Genomic DNA, 15,882 nt, shown 5'->3' with positions numbered 1-15,882 from the left:
GTATTAGAATATATACGCATCAGTCAACCAGTGGTACAGTGGTTAAAGCAGTTGTATCCCACATGACCGACTGCTTGGATGAGTCCCAACTCCACAGCCTGAAAAGCACAGCAGGTGCATGTGCCTGCGTGCCCAAAATCCTGGGAGGAGAATGGAGGAGAAGGGGTTGCAGAGTGGCTCTCCTCCTGTGGGGGTTGGCTTTCTCACTTTCTCTCTCTCTCTCTCTCTCTCTCTCTGTCTCCTGTGAGCACACATGCCCTATAGCAAATTTTTAGAAAAGAAAATTTTTAGAAGATATATATGCATAATATCCTCACAGCTACTAATGATTTTTGATCCTTCCATGACTACATCAGCAGTTAATATAACATTTGATCAAATATTATTTAAGGACTGACATATTTGTCATACAAATGGACAATCTGAAACATAAATATTCATCCAGTTGCCCTGTGAGTGATGTAACCACACATTCTCTATGTATAATATTTGACTTCACATACGTTAGGAACTGTCCCACGAGGGTATCACTCGTGCCGCCTCCTGTTTCAGCCTGAGTTTAGTGACATAGGAAGCTCCGACTTGGAGCAGGTTGCTCTTTGCATTTGGGAATTACTGACCGAAAGAGCTGGGGCCTGAAATGCTGTGTAATCGTCAGAAAGTCCCGGGCCTTGATTCTGGGCCTGCGCTGTGGAGGGGGTTGCGTGTGGGTGTCTGCGTACACACTGTGGCGAGGAGCTAGGTGCATATCTTGACGTGCACACCCTCCACACGGCTCAGGAAATGACAGAATCAAGACGTTTTTGGGTTGAGGTCATATCGGTAAAGTCAGTGCAGAATCCTGGTGACCTTCTGTGATGTAAAAACTGTTACTTTCTCTTAGCACGCTTCCCAAGGCAATACATCATAAGAAGGGCCCTATCAGGAAATGAATTAGTCACTTGGTAAGGAAGGCGGACTCCTGTGAACCTGCTTCCCTCCTAGGCGGAGGCAGAGCGCGCTGACATTTCCGCGAGGGCTTTTACCGGGAACATCTCCCATTAGTGCTAATGAGAGCTGTGTATTTAATCCACCACTCTCACGCTCAGGGCATGGTTCTTGACGGCAAAGCTTGGAAACATCTTTTCCTTCTTAAATAATATTCTTGAGAGAGGCAGGTGGGACAACAGTGACACAGTTGGACCCACACGGGATAGATTCTGCCTGCTTGTACACGCTGGTCCAGAATGGCTGAGGCGAGGGACGGATTGAGGAAGGAGGACCCTGTTGTGAATGACTGTTTCTGTTTTTCTCCCTCATGGAATAGATAAACAAACAAACAAAAATATACTCGGGCCAATCAGTGACCTGAAGGTTAAGGCAACTGGGTCCCACATGACTGACTGCGTAGGTGGAGTTCCAGACTCAGGGGGAGAAGGGACTGCAGTGTGACCATGCCCCCCTCAGGGGGCAATTTCCCACTTTCTTCCCCTCATCCGCTCTGTCTCTGTTTTTCCCTGGTGACTGCATGCACCCTGTAGTAAATAAATAAATAAATGAATAAATAGCTCTTTAGTAATTATGCTAATCTGTTAATATGACTTTCCATGGATCCTCCCTGCCATCTGTACAAGTACCTTGAAAAAACTGAAACTTTTTATTATTGTGAACTTTCCTGGACTGCCAAGCCTCGCGTCAGAGATATTTTCTTTTTCCAATACAGAAAAGCAGAATCCTAAAAAGGAAAACCTTAGTGCGCCCCTCCGCCCTGGCTCCCCAGTGCCCAGGAGCTCAGAAAGTCTAGGAACCGTCTAGTTTCTCAGTAAGGTGGCAACCATCGTCGTCCGGCAGACTAATGTAACCCAATGTGATGAAAACACTATGCACCCTAAAATGCCTCAAGAAAGTGGCAAGAACTGAAGACAAGATCGCCTTCAGTCACTAAGGGGACACTGTTGACGATGACGCCAGGGGACGGACACCCACGGCGAGCGGCATCTGCGCTGTGCACGCGGCACGTCTGCTCCTCGAGCCCTCGCAGCTGTGGGCGGAGGAGGGCCCATCTCTACCTTCACCCCGGGAAACTGGCTCCCAGGCTAAGGGACTTTAAAAGGCAAAAGGGAGAAATATTCTTCCGGAGGTAATAATAGCGTGATGCCAAGGAGACACATGGCTTGACTTTCTAACCTCAGTGCACAAAGGAGTACTTCCCTGAGGACTGACCGCTGGTCATCCTTCTCTGCCCCACTGTTGGAAGTCGGCGAGTGGTTTAGTGCCACGTGAAGGATCTAGAGTACGTGGGTGGATGGATGGATAGACAGAGAAGGAGAGAGGTGGTGGTCCACACTGAGTGTCTGACAGAAGGTGACCTTCACTGTCTTCGGTGTCAAGATCACTGGGGTCCCTGATAGCTGCAAGGAAAAAGCAAAGCTTATGGGATTATTACTACTCTCCATTTTACTCCTGAAAATAGCAACTTAATTTATGTTCATCATTTCATCTTATTTCTAATTATTTTATCATCTATTTTTTCAGTTTGCCAAAGGGCACATTCACCAGAAAGAGACACAGAGAGATAGCACCCACCATAGAGAATGGTCACACCACAATCCCTTCGCCCCCTTCTCGTCCTGCTTTGGGGATTTGACGCACACATACACACCTGCACTTGGCCTGGTTTTAAGCCACCAGGTCCAGGACTCGAATCACATTGTTAACCCTTTGGGAATCCAGCTCCTTCACCACCAGGCCAGGGACTGGCCCCATGTTTTTTGTTTTTGTTTTTGCCGTGTGTGTGTGTGTGTGTGTGTGTATGTGTGTGTGTGTGTGTGTTTAATAGAATGGAAACCTAAGGCTTAGAAAATGTAAGTAATTTCCAGAATTCTGGAACTGACAGAGCCACGATTGGAGTTCTTATCTGTGTCTAGAACTCAAGTTCTTAACCTCTATTATTTCAGCAAAAAAATCAGGTAGAGGACAGAAGAGAAAGTGACTTCTGTCTGAGTGGGGGGTTTTGCATAGAGTGAAATCCAGAATTAGAGCTAATGAGAGGCCGTAGTGCCCGACAGCAGAGTACTTCGTGCAGCTGCCGCTCCCGGCCATACGCCTTGGAGAACTGACCCCTCAGTCCTTTCCAGCGCCACAACCCTGGCTCTGGGTGCACTGGAACAGTACCAGATAGGAGACGGGAAGACATCAATGGTTTTATTATCATGTTTCATGTGAGTTGCCAAATTTAAGGGTCAGGCTTTTAAAAAATAACATAGCAAAATTGCAAATGACCTACATACAAATACTTGAAAAGAAACACAGTGAGTGGCCAGTCCTGTACCTAGGTTAAGGGACCTGGATCCCACATGGCTAACCACTGTTCAAGTCCAGGCACTGGAGGCTTGAAAAATATGCAGAGCATGTGTATTTACCTGCCCACAATCCTGACGGGATGAAGAAATAGAGGAGGAGGATAGAGGCAAGACCACGCCCCACCGTGGGGGTGCTTTCTTCCTCTTCTTTTCCCTCTCCTTGTCTCTCTGGTAAGCGCGTGTAATTTAAAAGAAAAGGAAAAAGAAGAAATAGAACTGACCATTAGACATTAACACATGTTAAATCTTGGTAGGAATAAGAGTCACTAGTTGAAACATGTTTTTAACCATAAAATTGGCAAAGATTTTTCTTTTAATGATAATACATAGATTAAGAAATTAAAAGCATCCGTATCCTCGCAATCAGTATAGTCTTTCTAGAGAACGATTTTACAACATGTGTCAAAAGCTTTAAAAATATGAAAGCTACCTCAGCCTTCAATTACACAAAAGATCATCGTGGCATTGTTTATGATTTTCGAAAATAACAATAACCTATAATCCCACTACTGGGAAATTACTTCACTATTTTGATTTAAACATTCTAAACTTTATTCTGTGTACACACACACAGACCTGTATTTTATTAACAAAATACCTGCCTTTTGCATGACAATATACAATGAATGACTGCACTATAATTTGTTTAATACATACCCTATTGCTAGGCATTTGGATTTTAGCCACTTTTTATATTGTAAATAATGCGATGCAGTTGGCGTAATAGCCATGTCACTGGACTCCCATGTAGTCGACCGCGGTTTGAGTCCCAGACCTGGTGGCTTAAACTCACGCCAGGCATGTGTGCATGCATGTTCAAGATCCCGAGAGGAGAATGGAGAAGAAGGGATTGCAGCGTGGCCATCCCCCCTGAGGGGTGATTTCTCACTTTCTATCTCTCTGTCTCTCTCTGTCTTTCTGGCAAGTGCATGCACTCTATAGCAAAAACTTCTCAAAAAAATTTTTTTAATAAAATAAATAATTAGGGAACCAGCAGTTAGCGTAATGGCTATGTCGCTGGACTCCCACGTAGTCGATCGCGGTTCGCGTCCCGGACCTGGTGGCTTAAAACTCACGCTGGGCACGTGTGCATGCATGCCCAAGATCCCGAGAGGAGAATGGAGGAGAAGGGATTGCGGCGAGACCATCCCCCCTGGGGGGTGATTTCTCGCTTTTTCTCTCTCTGTCTCTCTCTGTCTGTCTGGCGAGCGCACGCGCCCTATAGTGAAAACCTCTCCAAAAGAAAAATAATAAAAAATAAAATAAAATAAATAATTATATACAGCATAGCTGTTTCTCTCAAGAGACAGAGGGAGGCAGGGCCCTTCAACAGAGTCTTGTCACACCTTCATCCACTCTCCAGGTGTCTAGCCATCCAGGATTACGGTCACTCTAGCATGTTCAAGTCAAGCTGGGTCTGAACTGGGGCCTTCCCATTTCATTTCTTGCTAAACTGATCCCACCAAGAATTTACCATATTGTATGGAAACCTTTCATTCTAAGCACAGGTTCTGGCATTTTAAATTCTGGCACATCCACATGGATACCCTTGAAGACATCAAGCTAAATGAAAAAAGCCAGTCACGGGTTGACAAACACTGTACGATTCCACTTACATGAAACACATGGACTAGTAACGTCTATAGACACAAGCAGAAGAGTGGTGACTGAAGGGTTGTGGGGAGAAGGAGTAAGGAGTTGATGTTTCTTTTGTTTACATTTTTTCCCACATTTTATTGATTCACAAAATACCTTAAACTGAAACTATGGACAAAGCTAGAATCCAGGTACAAGTGCACTGTAAATTTCTTCTGAAACATTTTAAATTAATTAATTAATTTACATTCATTCCCTGAGCATTGTCACAGCATACCAAATGTGATTTTCCATCCAGAACACACTGCATAGTGGCTTAATCATGCATGTTATCGTCATTAGTTTTCCATTTCTATTTTCATATATACATGTAGATATATACTTTAGCCCTACTTCTCACCCTCTGCCATTTCCCACCCACCTCCCACACTATCTTAGGTGTCTATAGTTGTTTTCCATTTCTTTTTTCCTGGGTACAGAGTTTCAGTTTTGTGGGATGAAAGGACTTCAGGGCTGGACGGCGGGGATGGGGGTACAACACTGTGAATGCATTTAATACCAGTGAACAGTGCGCTTGAAGACTAAGATGGTGAACTTCGTGTAGTGTGTCCTTTGCCACAGTTAGAAAACAAAAGGATATCCCTATTCAGGACCTGGAAATAACTTCTCTTGCCACTTTTGGATCGGGGGTGTTTGGACTCTCCGAGTGCATTATTGGAAGAGTTGGTTTTACGTCTTCTTATGTGAAATGCCATGAAGTCAAACACTTGTTGCCTTATTCTCTGAGCAGAAACCTGTTTCCGGTATTAGGCAGCTGTGAGCTCAAGGAGCCATGAATGCAAGCATTTCATCGTACTAGAATTCTAGTCCCTGGGGGCCACAGACCAGGAGTTCCAATGTAACTTCTCCCCCTATGGAAACAAAGAGCTGGAAATATGCATGATTTCCTCCACAGCTGAGAACTAGAAGTGGAGTGGCTCACAGAGGCATTTGTGGGAGTTCTACTGTCTTTTTTAAATGTCACGGAGATGCTAGATTTAAAATGTCTATGGTAGCCACAAAGAAGTGGAACATGTACTCATTTGTTTATTTGTTCGAAATGTAATTGCATCTCTGCTCTGTTCATGATACATTTGGGACCAGCAGTTAGCGTAATGGCTATGTCACTGGACTCCCATGTAGTCAACCGCGGTTCAGGTCCCAGACTCAGTGGCTTAAACTCACGCCAGGCACGTGTGTGTGCGTGCCCAAGATCCCGAGAGAAGAATGGAGGAGAAGAGATTGTGGCATGGCCATCCCCTCTGGGGGGTGATTTCTCACTTTCTCTCTCTCTCTCTCTCTCTCTCTCTCTCTCTCTCTGTCTTTCTGGCGGGGCGTTGTGTCTCTCTCTCTCTCTCTCTCTCTCTCTCTCTCTCTCTCTCTCTCTGTCTTTCTGGCGAGCACGCGCGACCTATAGTAAAAACCTCTCAAAAAAGAGAAAGAAATGACAGATTTGACTCTGACGCCTTCTCTCTGCCAACACCGCTGGCACCCTCAGCAAGGCCAATACCATGTCTCACCTGAGTTATGGCAATGGTCTTTTTGCCAACTCTCTGTTTTCTTCCTTGCCTTACTCCCCTGTATTTTCTATGCAGTAACCAAGCCTGTTAAAATGCAAGTCAGATTCCTTTCTTTTCTGTTCAAAACTCTCCAGGGACTTCCTATTTCCCTTGGAAAAAATATAAAATTGCAAATATTGCATGTTTTAAACATGTGGATAAAATCACACAAATTAATTGAATGCCTATGAATCATCACAGTCGAAGTCATAGACGGGTACCAATGACATCATCTTTTTCCCCTTGTGGGAGTTTATATTCTGGTATATAAGATGACATTACAAATAAATAAATACAAAAATGTATTTTTCCCCTGGTCAGGTCTAATAAGAATAGTTTGGGTACAAACAATGGAATGATCAGTTCTCTCTGGGTGTGAAAAAGAGGTCAGAAAAGGTGATCCTTGAGTCTTATAAAGTAGAAATTCTAGGGTGATGAGGTGCCTGAAGAGGCACCAGAGTGAGAGAACCACCACCATGACAAAGGTGTGGGGTGTAGACTCCTACTAAAGGAGGACCAAGGACTTGAACCTGGTGGAACACAGGCTCCAGGACTGGGGAAGACGCCAAAGGTTACATTAGAATGGCTAAAACCAAGGCTTTCAATGTCTTTATTTGCATGTCTGAGTTCACTGCTTGTCTTCTAGGCAGTGGGGGTTGGGGGAGGGATCATCAGGTTTTATGATGGGAGAGATTGAACCCATTAGAAGGCTCAAAGTCAATTAATAGTAAGAACTCACAATTATTGAATGCCTTCTATCTACAGGGTCTGTGCATTTAACTCTCAGATCAAATGGGTTGGTGCTATTATTTCCTTCCTTTAAAGGTGGAAACTGTAAGGTAAAGAGAGATGTTAAGCAATCCCTGTGTATCTTGGTTCTTGCTTGGAATATGCACGGAATTTTCATTTCAGTGAAAACAATACCCAGGCTTTTCGCTTGCACTTTCTTGCTGTATTCATACTATCCTGTGCTCTTGACGTCTGAGAACCTTTGGATCAGATAAGTGTAGGTCTTTCACAGACTCTAGAAATGAAAGAGGTGAAACTTTGGGGTCTGTGTAACCCAAGGACTATTTATTCCCGTCCAGGACAAGATCGATAACCCCTTACTGTTACTAATATGTGAGAATTCAGAGACTATTGGCTCTATGTGCCTTTCTTAGGAGATTTGCTAGAGACCAAGCATCAAATAACCAAATACCACGGAGATGTTGACTAAGGCTGGATAAATAGTCTAGTTAATACATAAAGAAAAGTGATAAGACTCAGAATATCACCATTCTGCAACCTTGAATGTAATATGGTCAATGGATAATAACTTCCTAAAAAAGAACAACGAATTATGATACACCTTGGGAACCAGCAGTTAGCGTAATGGCTATGTTGCTGGACTCCCATGTAGTCAAGCGCGGTTTGCATCCTGGAGCCGGTGGCTTAAACTCACGCCAGGCGCGTGTGTGTGCGTGCCCAAGATCCTGAGAGGAGAATGCAGGAGAAGGGACTGTGGCGTGACCATCCCCCCTGGGGGGGTGATTTCTTGCTTTCTGTCTCTATGTCTCTCTCTGTCTGTCTGGCGAGTGCACGCACCCTATAGCGAAAACCTCTCCAAAAAATAAATAAATAATTGTGATATGCCTCCAGTGAAAGTACACAATTTTACCTGCAAAAAGTGATCCATCTTGAATCTGATCCAAATTCTAACGCTAACCTACCCACTTACAGAAAACAAAGGACAGGTAGGTTATATGTGAATACTATAATCAAAATCATACTATGTGATTGTAATAATCAAAATCAAGACAATCAATATGCAAGAAATAATAATAAAAAAGATGGAAGGGGAATCCATGGTATAAAAGAGGCTTATGGTACATACCAAATAATTATGTGTGGACCTTGTTGTGGTTGCGTTTTAAAACCCTGCTAAGAAATCAAAATACTCAGAAAAATATGAACACTGAATATTAGACAATATTAAGAAATTATCCTAATTATTTGTAAGTATGGTAAACATACTGGCTTTTTAATTATTTTTGATAAAATAGTTACAGATGAAATGCCTTGATTCTAGGGTTGCTTCAAAATAATTTAGTGGCAGGGAGTAAGTGGAGGTGTAAATGAAAATAGAGTGACAATCTGTTGTTACTTACTTAATCTGGGTGGAGGGTAGAGTAGAGTCATTGCCCTGTTTTGTTCCCCTTTCTGGATATGTCTGGAATTTTTAGTAATAAAAAACTTTTCAAAAGATACAAGCCAGCTTGGGAACCAGCAGTTAGCGTAATGGCTATGTCGCTGGACTCCCACGTAGTCGACCGTGGTTTGCATCCCAGACCTGGTGGCTTAGAACTCACACCGGGCGCGTGTGCGTGCGTGCCCAAGATCCCGAGAGGAGAATGGAGGAGAAGGGATTGCAGCGTGACCATCCCCTCTGGGGGGTGATTTCTCGTTTTCTGTCTCTCTGTCTCTCTCTGTCTGTCTGGCGAGTGCATGCGCCCTATAGCAAAAACCTCTCAAAAAAGAAAAAGAAAAATACAAGCCAGCCTGTGACCTGATGGGTAAGGCAGTCAGATTCCACATGGCCAATCACATGGTTTGAGTCCCAGACCCAGTGACTTGAAAACCATGCTGGCAATGTGTATGTACAGTCCAAAACTCCGAAAGGGGGGAGAAAAGAAGGGATTTGTGTCCCAAGGGAAAGGGGTACTTTTCTACTTCCCCTCTCCCTCTCCATCTCTCTGGTGAGCACATACTCCCTCTGACAAGTCAAAAAATAAATAAATAAAAAGACATGAAGAGAGATAATACTATCACACAAATTAAGCCCTGTGTATTGGGAGCTGGATCCCATATGGCCAACTAAGACTGGAATCCCAGCCCCAGTGGCTTGAAAAACACATTGGCTATCTGTAGGTGCATGCCTGGGGTTCTGACAGAATGGAGAAATGGAGGAAAAAAGACAGCGGCATGATCACACCGGAGGGGGTGCTTTCTGTCTGTCTGTCTGTCTGTCTTTCTCTCCAGTGAGCATACACGCCCCCTGGCACTTAAAAGAAATGAAAGGAGACAAGGCCAGCTTTGTGGCCTTAAGGCTAAGGCAGCTGGATCCCACATGGTCAATCAGATGCTCGACCGGGCTGCTCAAGGGAAATTCCGGGGCATGTATGTGCAAGCTCAAAATCCTGAAGAGCAAGCAAGACGGAGAAGGAGTTGCTGTGTGACCATACTCCTGGGGGGCAGGGGGTGCTTACTCCCTCTCTCTGTTTGTGTCTGTGGAGCACATGTGCCCTCTAGCAAAAAAGGAAAAAGGAAAAAGGAAGATGGTTAAAGAGAAAGGACAGGGAACCAGCAGTTGGCGTAATGGCTATGTCGCTGGACTCCCACGTAGTCGACCGCGGTTCGTGTCCCGGACCGGGTGGCTTAAAACTCACGCCGGGCGCGTGTGCGTGCATGCCCAAGATCCCAAGAGGAGAATGGAGGAGAAGGGATTGCGGCGTGACCATCCCCCCTGGGGGGTGATTTCTCGCTTTCTGTCGTCTCTCTCTGTCTGTCTGGCGAGCGCACGCGCCCTACAGTGAAAAATCTCTCCAAAAAAAAAAAAAGAGAAAGGACAGACGGAGGATTTGCAAGTGCAGACATTTTAGAACTTCGGATTTGCACAGTGTCCTAAGAGAGATCCACCCCATGGACACTGGTGAGCGCATAGAGTAAGTGAGCAGATGAAAAGGCTATATGAGGATTTTTAAAGTAGTGAACGCTTCTTCACCAGAATTTCCACCATATTTCGCCTCACTGATCATATTTTAAATCTGTGGAATCCCTTTAATGAGAATTAAAATCGCAGTGTCTTCTCAAAGTGAGGGTGTAAAAAGAGGGGTACTCTGAAGCAGCTAACTCTGTCAGGCTATAGCTCAGAAACCACCAGCATAATTATTTTGTGTGCATGCTTGCGTACAGTGGCTTGCAGGAAAGAAACAAACAACCCCAAAGTTTTGGAATTAAGAATTATCACTCATCTCTTTCTTATTCTCTCTGTTTTCTTTCTAGATATTTCCACACAATATACTTAGGTATTCGGAGTCGACAGAGTGGGGAGAATGACAGATGGAGGTTTTACTGGAAAATGGTGTATGAGTATGCCGACGTGAGCATGCTGCATCTGCTCGCCACCTTTCTGGAAAGTGCTCCTCAGCTGGTCCTGCAGCTCTGCATCATCGTACAGACTCACAGCTTGCAGGCCCTCCAAGGTAAGGGCTTACAATGTGGGTTCCGAATTTGGGAAAAGATTGGATTCTTTTGTAACAAACCAGGAACTGTCCTAACACCCTTTGTTGACACAGGCCTGTTGAATGTCTGCTGTTTTCCATTGGATCTATGAGCGCTGCCTGATACTTTCTTCTCTGGTACTTGTCATAGCTAGCTAAGGCAAAGATGATTCCTTTCTGCCCTCCAGCTGCCCTCCTAGTAGAAAAGATAAAATCTTTATGATGTTATACTCGGTCAATATGGAGATAAAGTCAGTCAACTGAGGTTTTCTGGTTTTTATGATGGAATAATTTCTAAAATTTACAAAGAACAATAGAGCTCTCTTTAATAAATAAAATATAATGTATATACATCTATATTATATAAATATAAGATAGGAGAATAATCCTTACCATTTCCTTTCAACATTGAGAAAGTAAAAGGAAATGTAAAGATCACTCTCATATTTTAACAAAGGTCATTTGGAAAAAACTATTGTAAACATTTAATACTAAATTTTTGATACACTACAAAGTTTTTTTAAATGAACATTATTATCAGATTAATAGTGTGTGTCTTGTCTTGTATGATGGTGTCAGACTATTTCATTCTTAACAGTGCTGCCCTGATACTTCCTTGGGCCCTGCTGCTCAAATCCTTTCTACTCTAGAATGAGGCAACAAGAAGGTTAGACAGACCGGTGGGTAGTTAGGTGAATAAATGGGTGGAGTGATGATAGCGAAGAGGGCATTTTCTAAATAAAGTGTTTCCTAGTTATGTGTCAATCCTGTAACTTAACAGATGCTGTCAAATGGTTAACGTGCAATGTGCTCACTGTGTTTGAACCTCAGAAGCGCCCTCCATGAGTCCCTCCGTACACACACATTGCTACCACGTTCTCAGTCACATTCCAACTCCAGACTGGATCTGGTTGGGCTGGGGGACATCCCTGTGACTTCTTACTGCAAGGATCATATTAACGTAGGCTGATTGCTCCAGTTTGGGGTGGCAGTTAGGGTGTGCTTTATAAGAAATGAAAGGCAGAAGGTGCACGGGTAGCTACTGACCCACTTATTTGTAGATTCTTGGCCCTACCCTGGCTTCACATTAGAATAACTTCAGGTCAAGAAGTTTGAGAAGTTGTCAAAGAGATCCATGGGGGGCAAAGTGGGGGGGGACACATCTCAAAGGCTAGAAAGCAAGCTGGAAGAAAGAGAAAGTGAGGGAAGATCTGTATTGCATTCTGGGAGAAATTCAGAATACTGTTTTCATTAGAAGAACTGACGAGATAAGAAGGGTATTTATATATTTTTAAGGTAGTGAATCCCTTCTATACCAGAATTTCCACCACCGTTCATCTCTCTATATACTGAAATTCTGTGGAATAACTTCAGTGAAGACTAAAATTGCAAGGAAAGAGAAGATACAGGCACAGGTTAGGAAGGAAGTCATATAAATAAGGTGTGGGTGACTGTAAGCAGTGGGGTTTAGGTGTGAAAGACCAGGGGCTAGACATACAAAGGCCCCAGCTGTGGTTACTCACTACCTTGTGATAAGACCTTATACAGCCACTTAATCTGTCTGAGCACACATCCCTCCAATGTAAAGATAGCAAATTAAACAAGATGATCTACAAATTCCTTGACAGCGCTATCCTGTCTTGGAACCAACAATGCCCAATAGGCATACAGTGCCAGGAAATGCTTAGACAGGGTCTGTAAACAAAGACACAAGTGAAATCCAAAGACAACATCAAACTAAGTTGCTGTCGAAGAATCTGGTGCTCATCTGCAGACAACCTGGCAATGTATCAGACACTCAGAAGAACATGAAGGGTTGTACGTCACGTTCCTGTGGCCCAAGGTGACTGAGTGTCTCTACAGATTTTAAAAAATATTTAGAAAAATCAAGGCAACATTTTCTTCCCAACAACCTTGGAGACTGAGGAGGAAACAGAGAGGGTCTAAGAAATGGAGATCAGCTTGAGAACTTTATGTGAAAGTTCACCGGAAATAACATCAGGAAAGGCAACCGTTAGTCTTTATCAGCTTATTCATTCTAGTTACAGGAACCAAAAACGTGGGTTTTCTTTGAGTTGAGCCTTTCCCTGGTACCTGGTGTCCCATTTACCCACTAAGCTGCACATGCTCATGTCAGCCACGCAGTAGACTTTGTATGCCAGGCCTCGCCTTTGGCCAATGCAGGCCTCGCCTTCTGGACACTGTAGGGAAACCACATTCTTCATCACCCCCACAGCAATCACAGAAAGACTGATGACAAGATCCCTAGGGTCGATGCCAGTGACGGAGCGCAAATGGGGACGGAGCCTACTAGGATGATCTTGTGAAAGGAAAGCAGAAGGTGGAATCATAAGACCAAAAAATAAAAATACCTGACAAAAAATGATGATAACCAGCACTCCAGCAAATGAAGACCAGCTCAGGCAACGCATCTAATTCCTTTAACATTTGGAAGAGAAATCAATCTTCAGAGGCAGAAAATACCCCGCTGGTGATAAATGATCCCACTTACAAATGAACCAGTTTACAAATTAAATTGATGTGAGTTCTAAGAACAGAGCTTTTCCCCTCTAGGAAAAGAGAAATAAACATGATAAAAGGGCTTAGTTTGACATGTATTTTTATACATCTTTAGTAGTAAAAAATTGAGGGGATTTAAATGTAAAATCACAGCTCTCTGCTTTGAATGCAAATAATCAATAAGCATAAAATCTATGGAGTATTTCCACATAGCTCTGAATTAAAATCTCTAAAGTATTCTTCTTTAGCAGATAAAGAATAGCCTTAAGTCCACAAATTATTTTGTTACATGAGTATGTATTTTAGACATAAATAATAATTTCACTCTTTTTTTTATAGTAGAAGAAAATTGCTTTTTAAACCTAATTTCAACCATTTACCACTCTCTGAAGGACATGCTTTTAAAAACAATAAGAAAACCCAACAAGAATTATGACATTTTAAAACCGATACTAAAAACTGTATTCTCCTTGTGGAAGTCAGTTAGACACTGTTAGCCGTGAAAATCCCCTCTCAGCTCTTTCTGTGTTGAGTCATTAAGTCAGAGACACCTCGCTGGGCTGCAGGCTGCCAGGCTGAGGGGAGAACTGCTGAAGGGCACTGCTCCTCAGTTTGTCTGGGCCCAGGAAGGATGCTGTGGCTTCTGTTCTGACACCAGGAATCAGGGAAGAGTTAAGCCTCAAACCCGAATGTCAGGTCTTTTCTCTCCACACCGTCGCCTTGGACACACTGTAAGGCACAAACTGCCCTTCGCTAGATTTGGGATTCGCTGTGACTGGCTGTCTCTGGAGTGTGAGATACACTCCAGGAGGTCTCACCACACCCAGAGCCAAGACCATGCAGGGGAGCCCCTGCACTGCCAGGGCATCCAGCCTACATGTTGTTATGGTCTTCCAACCTTCATGTCATATCCCCACCTAGAGAGAAAAAAGGAAAGGGATGTTGAGAGAAAGGAAGGGATGCTGGAAGGAAAGAGAGACAGAGCGAGGGAAGAAGACGGCTCGATGAGCAAGATGGAGACGGTGCCCCCGTTAGTCTCCAGGCCGAGGACAGTGTCCTGGCATTAGAAGTGTTCAGTAAGATGTGGTCCAGGCCCGTCGGTCCTTTACCCAAGCAACATCTCAAACTCATCATCTCACCTCATTTCTACTGCACTCCCAAGTCACCCACCCACAGCACCGCCACACCCTCAAGATCAGCTTGCCCCTTCCCTTCCACTGTCGCCCATCCTTCCATTCTCCCTGTAGCAGCTGAACATGCCGTTTAATCTCTAATCTTTCCTCAGGCATCAAAGCCCTCAGTATGCCCCTTGGCACTCACTGAAATTAAAGCCAGATTCCTGAGCAAATAACAAAGGCTTTTCTATCATCCCATTCTCCTCTTTGCATTCATACTGTCCTCTTTGCTCTGAGAATATTCTCATTTCTTTCCCACCTCAGGGCAGAATATCTCCATCTTCTCTTTCTTAGTCTCAATAATTCTTATCTTCCAGAATTAAGCTGAACTTCCTCAGAGTGACCGGTCCTGACTGCCCATCCAAACTGAGGTCAAACTGTGACCTCAGGCCAGGCAACTTTCTTTCTGTTGCTAAGCCTCAGTTTGCCCATGTGTGCCGGAGGAGAGGCATAGTACCCAGTTCTCAGGACTGTGACCATTAATTGATACAATGCATGCCACGTATTTGGGAAAGACCCTAGCACATAGCACAGGGCTTCTTAGAATCTAATCTGCATAATAACATCTACCCAGAAATCTTATAAAAATGCAGATTCTGATTGAGGCGCTCTCAGATGGGACCTGCTTTTTAGAGCAGAGAAATAACTGACAAAGCATTTGTTGGCATGTGAAAACAACATAAGAAAATAGCCCAAATTTAAGGTCATAAGATTTGAATAAAAGTATCTGTTAGAAAGGGAGTGAAAGAACCATCATGAAGAGAGAATTGTCAAGCCTAAAAAAAAAAAAAAAAAAAAAAAAAAGATTTATCTCTTCCATGAGCAAAAGAGACAGAGAGAGATCCCCAACAACAGCGTCCTAATATCACTATCCACCTCCATGCTCAGCCAGTCCCAGATCATGGCACACATGTGCATGGTGTACTCAAGAAGGTCACCTTTTGGATCACCCTGAAAGCCTGTAAAAGGACAGGCTGGACTAGAGGACATCTCAAGTCACTTCCAGTTTTGTGACCACCCAACTCTATTTGGTAGTGTGTATCCCCAGCCTCCCAGGGTTGGCAGAGGAGATATTCATTCAAGCACAACCTATGGCAAACACTTTGTCTCCAGCCAAGCAATGTCATCTAGCGCCCCCTGGGGTCCAAGGGCATGTTTACCGGCGTGGTCTGGAATGCTGTGCAGGATCGCAGCAGAGCGCGGGACCCCCCCAGTGAGCGTGTGTAAGCCGCAGCCAAGTGCGTGCCTGCACAGTCACTCTGTAGAGATGCTGCCTTGTAAAAGAGCCTTCTAGGCACAACAAGCAGCAACCAAAAACTCAGGCCTTTACTTAATGGGGCAGCCTGCCAGCCCAAATTTCCCATTGTTTCTAGAAGGATTTAGTTTTTCA

General features: G+C 43.9%; 1 protein-coding gene across 1 annotated transcript in view; it reads left to right on the top strand.

Annotated features, from left to right (window-relative positions):
* The window catches only part of XKR4 (XK related 4), a 537,397-nt gene that overhangs the window by 336,036 nt on the left and 185,479 nt on the right, over nucleotides 1-15,882 (top strand). Inside the window, 1 exon segment of the mRNA XM_027773775.1 lies at nucleotides 10,580-10,779. Coding sequence (XP_027629576.1) covers nucleotides 10,580-10,779 — 200 coding nt within the window.

This window comes from Tupaia chinensis, unplaced genomic scaffold (assembly GCF_000334495.1).
Source record: "Tupaia chinensis unplaced genomic scaffold, TupChi_1.0 Scaffold000046_3, whole genome shotgun sequence".
In the NCBI taxonomy this organism is placed as follows: Eukaryota; Metazoa; Chordata; class Mammalia; order Scandentia; family Tupaiidae; genus Tupaia; species Tupaia belangeri.
Note: the sequence above shows the minus strand (reverse complement) of the source record. Positions and strands in the feature narration are given on the sequence as shown.